At 40.0% G+C, this 8,242-nt stretch overlaps 1 protein-coding gene across 1 annotated transcript; it reads right to left on the bottom strand.

Annotated features, from left to right (window-relative positions):
* Window positions 1-2,630: 2,630 nt before the first annotated feature.
* Window positions 2,631-6,581, bottom strand: LOC103713134 (FCS-Like Zinc finger 14-like). The gene is made up of 2 exons (XM_008799954.6): window positions 5,612-6,581; window positions 2,631-3,276 (listed from the first exon to the last, which is right to left on the bottom strand). Exons 1-2 carry the CDS (start codon window positions 6,166-6,168, stop codon window positions 3,141-3,143), a joined length of 693 nt encoding a protein of 230 aa, XP_008798176.4. The 5' UTR covers window positions 6,169-6,581; the 3' UTR covers window positions 2,631-3,140.
* Between the last annotated feature and the right edge of the window lie 1,661 nt (window positions 6,582-8,242).

Raw genomic sequence — 8,242 nt, 5'->3', positions numbered from 1 at the left:
CCGGGGAAGGAGGAGCTCCGCTGCTGCAGGGGGCGGACGGTGGTGCGCCGGCTGGCTGCGTCCTCCGCCGGGGGGCGTGGGAGCGTCCGAAGAGGGGTGGTGCGTCCAGTCCTGTCCTGTCCTGCAAAAAAGCCGGTGGCCGGGCTCCCCGGCGCCGGCCCTCCGATGCCTAAGTCAGAGGGGGCAAGTATGTGGAGAGAGCAGGGGAGAGAGTATGTGGAGAAGACAGAATCTTGTGTTCAATTGTGTCTGTGCTGTTTTCTTCCTTTTTCCCCCGGTCTAGGAGGGTTCTCTCCAGCTCCGGGTTCTTTTCTCTTGCTTTTTGGTTTTTCTTTTCTCTTCCCCCCAGGTTCCCTTTTATAGGAGGATTCGGTTACCTGGGAGGTGACATGAGGTTTGTCCTGTTATGTGATAATTGGGCACGATTTGGCCCATTAATGGTGTGGTGGAAAATAAGGCCGAGTCAGACCGGAACCAGGGAGTTGTCACGGTCGATCGGACCTGTTGGAGTGGTTGAACCGCCGGCCGTAGCGGGCCTGGGGTCTGTGGATGGTAAGTGCATTTATTACCGAATGAACCGGCGGTCAGGTAGAGCCATGCGCTCTGATGGTTCAGCGATCTGGAGATCGTCTTGGGCCGTGTTCATTAAATGACTGAGTGCATCGGAGACTTGAGAGAGTCTCGTGCATTAATGGCAGGTCGTGCCGAATACCTGCGAAGATCTTATGCCTTGATGGCTTGGAGATAGTGGCAGGTCGCAAGCCGTAGGAGTTGTCAGTCCCTTGGACTTTAGGCGGAGGTTAAACATTTGGTTAAGGCATCGGCTCGGCAAGAGTGCCGAGCCGAGCTGGTCGCCCAATGGGGCGCCCTGTGGCGGGGTTGCTTCAAGTACTCCTGGTCGGCGCCCTTTAGGCGAGCACCTTCTAGCAGAGCGCCTTGGCGCTGTCTTTGGTCGGCACTTTCTAACCGAGCAGCTTTGGGTGGGGCACCTCTTGGCGCGCGCTCTGGTCGACGCCCTCTAGTCGAGTGCCTTCCTGGTCGTCATCCTTTGGCCGAGCAGCTTTCCGGTCGGCGCTCTTCGGCCGAGTGGCTTTCCAGTCGGCACATCTTGGCCGAGCAGCTTTTCGGTCGGCGCTCTTCGGTCGAGCGCCTTTGTGGATATATGACATAGGGTTTTTCCCCTAACAATACACATTGGCGTATAGGAACTACCCATATATAAATCACTTCTGTATTTGGTAAGCCACTCTTGCTTCTTCTCCTTAGGCAAAGCCAAACTAGACGAGCTTCACTTATATTTTTTTCAAAAAAAAAGAGAAAAGGTTAAAAGCCTGACAATCTTCATGACTTGAGTATTTCGTAGTATAACTACAAACAAAGACTTCATGAAAAGAAAAAAAAAAAAAAATAGAGAGTGGGGTGGGGTTGTGCAAAGGTTCTAATAGGTTAAAAGCCTGACAATCTTCATGACTCGAGTATTTCGTATTATAACTACAAACAAAGTCTTTATGAAAAATACCATGGAGCTCCAATTGATGGCACTAAGACAATATCATGTGCCTGTGCGATGTTGGTGTGAAACTTCTATGATGAAACCAAATCTTCATAGATTGCACCAATGCCTTCGTCCCAACATGGCTTGAAGACTCGTGATGGTCCAACACAAAAGTAGGTGAACTAGAGATTTCAAGCAGAAGTTTTAAAATAAATGGTGATCGTCGTATTATAGCAACCTTGTGATTTTTCTGATATAATAGTCCTTAAATAACAGGAATAACAGCCACTATTCGATGTTTTCACTAGCATAAAGTAATATTGTTAAATTAATATTTATGTGCCAGGCTAAAAGAATGTTGTCTTGATTGAAACAAACAATGCTATTGTTTTCCTGTGTTCAATCTTGAGCTCACTTTGGAATGGCATATAACAATGTTTATGATAAGCCTTATTGCATCCTTAAACAAACACAGCAAAGGAATGAAAATAAACTCGCAGATGATAGCCTGTAAAAGAAAATAATGGATGCTGAAGAGGCCTGATAAGTGGGGAAATCAGAATTCATGAAACCTGCAGCTATTTCAAATTTCCAGCATGAGCTAGCTGACTCATCAATGTTATTGTATTTTTTTTTTTTGTAATGCTACAGCTATTCAGCCAATATGCCATGTGAGATACAGGGGATTATGTGACTTACACAGGTCCGATGCAATTCACAAGAGGTAAGGTTATAGTATCCTGAAGCCTTCAAAGTCCACCGTTTCGGTACCGAATTTCATACCGGTGCCATACTATCACTATGTTGATAGGTACGATATGGAGTTCTTTCGGCATATCGAGTGTCGGTACGCCATCCGCACTGAGTACCGATACCGAATGGGTACGGTAAAGTATACCCCATTTCTATTTCAGGTACCGGTACAGTACAATGTGCTGCATATCGTTCGGTTTGGACTGATATGACAAACCATGGGAGTTTTTCTTAAGAACCCTGACACATTATTTTCTCTCTTTTGGGAGTATGCAGCATAACTTCCTGCTTTCCAACTCCACGTAATCATTCGAAATTGTCTGGCTGCGATGGATGGACCTCGCAGAACAATGTTCATTTCAACCCAAAAAGGTCTGAATACTTCAACAAGGACAATTACACTAACAACCAAGAGCCTGATGAATACATACTTAAAGAATAACAGGTAAAGTTCTTATCAACAGTCATGCATTGATAAAGCGAGCTGCATGAGGTCTCCAATGTATATGCAAATGTTTGGCTCAATCATTCTCCTCGTAGCAGGCATACTGGTAACAAAAATAATAGCACTGAAAAACTGTAACATCTATGATCTCCAAAACTTCCAATGTTTGCTCTGCTATTTGAAAGGCTAGCAAGGCCCTCTTATCACCAAAAGAAAGGACCCTCTTATCATCTCTGTTTCTGTATCTCTACTATTATAATGCCAACATGGGAGTGCATCTCCACCTCTTGACTCCACACCGCCGTGCATTCAACTCAAACCCAACTCTCATGTGCAAGGCACCAGCAGATATCTAATATGACCTAGCTGGCGATACTGATTATAATGTTGGAAACTTTTCTTATCACTTCTCTCTCTCTGCTTCCTCTTTAATCTATCGTGATATAGTTAAGCCGCTGCAGCACCAGGTGCAAAAAGAAGAGGAGTTGAACAAGGTGACTCTTCAGACCCACATTTTTCCCTGTGCTCATCGCTTAGAATTTGCTGGCATCGACATTCCACACTGCAGAAGGCTTTCTCTCCTCTGCAAAGCCAAAAAAGAAAAGACACCGAAGAACAAAATCCATTAATGTTGCATTCTTATAGCATGACAACATCCTACAATCCCCAACATTAAGATAGACTATTAAAAAGGTTAAGAAGGCTCCGGGTGAAAGTTAACAAAGATAAATCATCGGGAATAGATGATAACCCTAGGCAACAAGAAGATATCAATTTCTTCTTTCATTCTTAACAACCTGAAAAAATGGCTAATAGAGTATAAATCAACAACATGGCCAAAATCCTTTCAAATCAGATTTTTGGCAAGAAACAGATTAAGATGTGAAAAATACCCAAAATCGCAACCTACTAAATCGTCTCTAACAGGATTAAATAAAACCGGGGACAAGTTTTATAGCCTTTGGGCAAATTTTACTATTTTTACAAAGCTAAACCTGTATCCATGGTGGGAAAAAAGAAGAAAAGCTTCAACAGCGTAGGACATGTTGCTTCTTGAAAATGATATGAGATACTAAGATAAATGAAGAAGGTTCAAAATATTTCCCTACAAGACTAATAACTATGGCATTCAACTTTCACTTTCTGTTCAGAATGCCTCTTGTGCGGCTGGAATATAATAATTATTATAAATATAAATTTCACATATATCTAGACAAAACTATTCCTCGGCAACTGCTAACCTCCTAACCTATTTGTTGCTAATTTAATTAAACTGCCATAAAAATATAAAGAACTACCAATTTGGCATAAATAACAAGACTCATTTGTATTTTACCTTAACAAGGAAACTATTAGGCTTATTGGGCAGTATGTATGCCAATAGATTTTGCGAAATGTGATGGCATCTGTCTTATAGATCCTGTGCCTAGTGGTTTTGTGGAGATTTTCCATATCTTAACTATAAATGAACAGAAAATACTTCTTTTCACCAATATATGCTGGCAAAATAAGTTTGAAGAAGCACTATCAGATGAAAGGTTTTGCGCTAGAGTGAGATCAATCAAGCTTGATTTTGGAATTAGGGTTTTAAGAATTACATATTAGAAACCAATCTGGTGGAGTTTTCTGTTGGTGAAAACCATCATGGTGTAAGAGCCTAGCTTAAGATCAAGGCTTGGCCAACCTTATTAGTCTGGTGTCGTTTTACCAGAGTTGTGAAGGTTTTAATATTTGCAGAGAAAACCTTCCAAATTATTTAATAAGAATTTAAATCGGTAAGAAAGTTGCAACGTAGGAGTAAATTTGAGCACTCACTGGAGCATCCAGAAGATCAAATCAAATATTTGCAGAAGGAGAGCTTCTTTAGAATAACAAGGCATATTTAAAGGAAACAACAGCTGAGAGATGGCCAGTGTTGAGCATGCTGTTTAAGCCTTAACATTCTCAGGTCATGAAAATCTAAATACACTCTTCATGACTGGTATGTTTGCATTTGGAAGAAAAATGTACCATGCACATTTTTTTTGTAATCTTTCCGCGCTCTCTTATGGAAATAGTTGAAGTCTCAATAGAATTGGGTGGCTCTTTTTTCCTTTCAAGTTTCAATCCAAAAAAAAAAAAAAGATGTTTGCATTTGGAAACCATCCCCTGGAGACGACAAAAATATGCATGCCAAAAGCACCAATGGTTGAGTCCCTCAGAGAACCCGGCATAGAGAAGGAATTCAACATAATAGGAATTACATGTTTTAGAATATGAAGCTGTAACTATCTACCACCATTCCAATTTCAGGGTAAACATGGTAGAGACTGCAAAACCAACTTATAAAATCCTCGATCACCAAAAGATATCAAATTAATTTACCAAAAGCCTGTAAGAACACCAAATGACTGCCCACTAGATGAAATTTCCCACTAACTCTAATCCTTCCCATCCCCCACCTTGATAAAAACAATATATATATATATATATATAGAAAAGATAAAATATAGTGATTGATGAGTATATATGCATGCATTCACATTGTCTGTCATGGATGAGCAGATGCTATACTGAACACCTACTTGTCTATGGATATATGTATGGATCTATGCATGTACATGTTCCTGCATGAGCGCCAACTCCCAATTGAGTGGATGGTTAAAAATAGTCGGAAAGAAAATCCCTGCTGCCCTCTCCTAATCATCTTACTGCGGCATCAACCAAATCAAAAAATTTTACAAGCAAACAAGATACCGAAAGAATTAATTTCCGACGCCTATTTAAACACAAAATTTTATGGAAAAGTAAACTTACCAACAGATTTAAGGGTTTTCTTTTTTTGATTGTGATGGATGAACGAAAGCAAGTAATGAAGAAACTATCAAGATAACTATAAATTTGTTTCAGCATTAAAAAAAAAAAGGAAAAAGTAGTACCTGTACATGAAAACATCGAGCCCATGAAGCTCCTTCTGGCACAGAAAGCAGCGGCTCAAGTACTCGGTCGCCGGTGGGGGGGGCGGCCGGAGAGGCGACTCGAAAATCACCTCCGAACTCCGCCTGTAGTTACCGTCCACGCCACGGAAGCCATCGCCGAAGTAGACCCTCTCCGTCACGGGGTTGCCACGCACGTGCGAGGTCACGCACGTGTAGCTCTCCGAGAGCTCCTCGTCCCTCGCGGTGGGTTCCCTCTGCTTGGCCGGGGTCGGGGGCCTCGCCGGGAGGATCGGGATCGGTTCGGTCCTGGACAGGGCCGGGGCCCTCGCGTCGCCGACGGCCTTGCTCATCGCCGCCACGATACCCAGGCCGACGGCCCCGTCATCGAAGCACCTCGGCGACCGGGCGGTGGTGGGCTCCGACGCGAAGGACTCGGCCCGGCCCACGAAGAGGGAGAGCTTCAGAGAGCACTTCCGCTCCGAAGAATCGGCCATGGCCGCGCTTTTCGGGGGATTTCCCGAGTGGGTCTTTCTAATTCGTTTGTTTTTGCTCAGCATCAGTCAATTTTATTAGCGGGACGACTCTGGGTCAGCGCTTTTGGAGGGGACAAAGATCACGATTTCGGAGCAGAATCAGCCGATTCTAGCAGAAATGTCGCAACCTTAGATCAGAATCTGTTGATTTTAGCGAAATGATCACAACTTTGGGGCAGAATCCTCGATTTCAGCGGAAAAATCCCAGCTTTGGAGCAGAAAATATAGGATTGTCGTCTCTTTTCCTCGGGTCTACTGTTATGGTCTATAATTCGGACGGGAGCGGAAAAAGGAGGAGACGAGAAACAGAGATGGAGAGAAAAGGAAAGAGAAGTGAGGCTTCGGAAGGGCCACCTCTCTGTTCCTCTCCTCTCAAGAAAGGGTAAGGAGTAGAAGGGAGGCTTCTGAGCGGCCGCCTCTCGATTCCTCTCCTCTCCGTAACCGTTGGGATTGGACGGAATATAAACACAGCTGGACGAGGGTAAATTGTGAAGCAAATGTTACTAATTTAATTTTATGAGAGCATTTAATATATTAAATTAAATTTATTTTATTTTATTTTATTTTATTTGATTAGAGTATAAAACTGGAGCAGGACTTTGGAGTTTGGACCGGCCAAACATCATGTAAATGGGGCATAACCTTGTTTCTTATGTCCAAAAATGGGCATAGACTATTCCATGTTCCTCATAGAGTAGACTTAAGTAATTAATTTTATATGTTATATTATATAAACATTATAATATGACAATTAATATATTATATATGAAATTATTAGCATGAAATAACATTATTTCTTTAGTACTAATATAAAATATGATAATATTATAATACTATCATATTATATATTATAGCACACTATTATATTATTGCATAATATCTAAACATAAATTGAATTGGAATCCTATAATGATTATCAATAATATTTTTATAATATAACAAGATTAGTATAAAAATATTATTTCTCTTACATTAAGTAGTCATTATTTAATATACACTACAATGAAATAAATATAATAATATTATTAAGATGATATCATATTGTAATTTTTATACTATAATAATCTATTATGTTTATTATTTTATATTAAATTATTGACATAAATTTTATAATATAATTTTAATAGTAAATTTTAATATGTCATGTAAATCTATTATTATAGAAAATAATATATTGTTAAAAATATTATCATTCAATATTAATATAACATATAAAATATTAGCATTATAATATAAATTATCAATATGATATATTTTATTTGTATTGTGTTTATTATATTCTACAATACACCGGAATACTATTAAATCATAATATGCACTATGTAATATAAAATATAACATTACTCCTCAATAGTGCATTTACAATATTAATATTATTGTACAAACTCTAATAAACAAGCCTAGGATAGTTTTGCTATCTTAAAAAAATAATAATTTATTCCAATTTTTAGTTTCTTCCAAAACCTTTGACAACCAAATAAAATGCGGCATAAATGCTTCCTTATTCCAGTTTCCTTTACATCTCTACCAAACTCAAGTTAATATGATATTGTAGAAATTAATCATATATATCTCAGTGTGCGTATTTCTTTAATGCATGCGTCAATCTCCTCTTGAGTCGAGCGATCATTTTTTTTTAATTCCTTGATTGCTTTCTCAATTATATCATTGGGGTCGAGTTTTTGCTAGCACATGGGATGTCATGTGCTTAATGTTCTCATTTCCGGTTTTGTTTTTCATCTAAAACACGTCTACAGAATTTGGAGACATCTGTCTTATATGCCAAGACTCTGAAGCGAATCTAGTTGATGTGGAATCTTTTACTTGATGCGGCTGTCTGGCTTTGATATAGTCTTGTTTGGCATCCTTGTCTTAACAAATTGATCTAAGATGGAATAATTGCTCGACGATCAGGTGTTTAACATCTCTTTTATGATCAATACCATGTGCCTTTCTAGACTATCATGTTTGGTACAAGGATAAAGTCGTTGGTTGTATTGAAAATGAAACAAGATATTGCTTGTAAACGTTTTCGTGCACGCTGGCGCAAGTACAAGAGATTACGTAATTATGTCATGGGAAGGAATCGTAGTTGTCA

This window comes from Phoenix dactylifera, chromosome 12, assembly GCF_051530095.1.
Source record: "Phoenix dactylifera cultivar Ajwa chromosome 12, Ajwa_hap1_PhDact_Kaust_v1.1, whole genome shotgun sequence".
In the NCBI taxonomy this organism is placed as follows: domain Eukaryota; kingdom Viridiplantae; phylum Streptophyta; class Magnoliopsida; order Arecales; family Arecaceae; genus Phoenix; species Phoenix dactylifera.
This window is presented reverse-complemented; position numbering and strand designations above follow the sequence as displayed.

Excerpts from the sequence above, each read along its gene's own strand:
- LOC103713134 (XM_008799954.6), bottom strand. The coding sequence starts at position 6,168 with ATGCTGAGCAAAAACAAACGAATTAGAAAGACCCACTCGGGAAATCCC. Across the intron at positions 3,277-5,611 it reads CTCGATGTTTTCATGTACAG|AGGAGAGAAAGCCTTCTGCA; the intron begins GTACTACTTTTT and ends TTGGCTTTGCAG.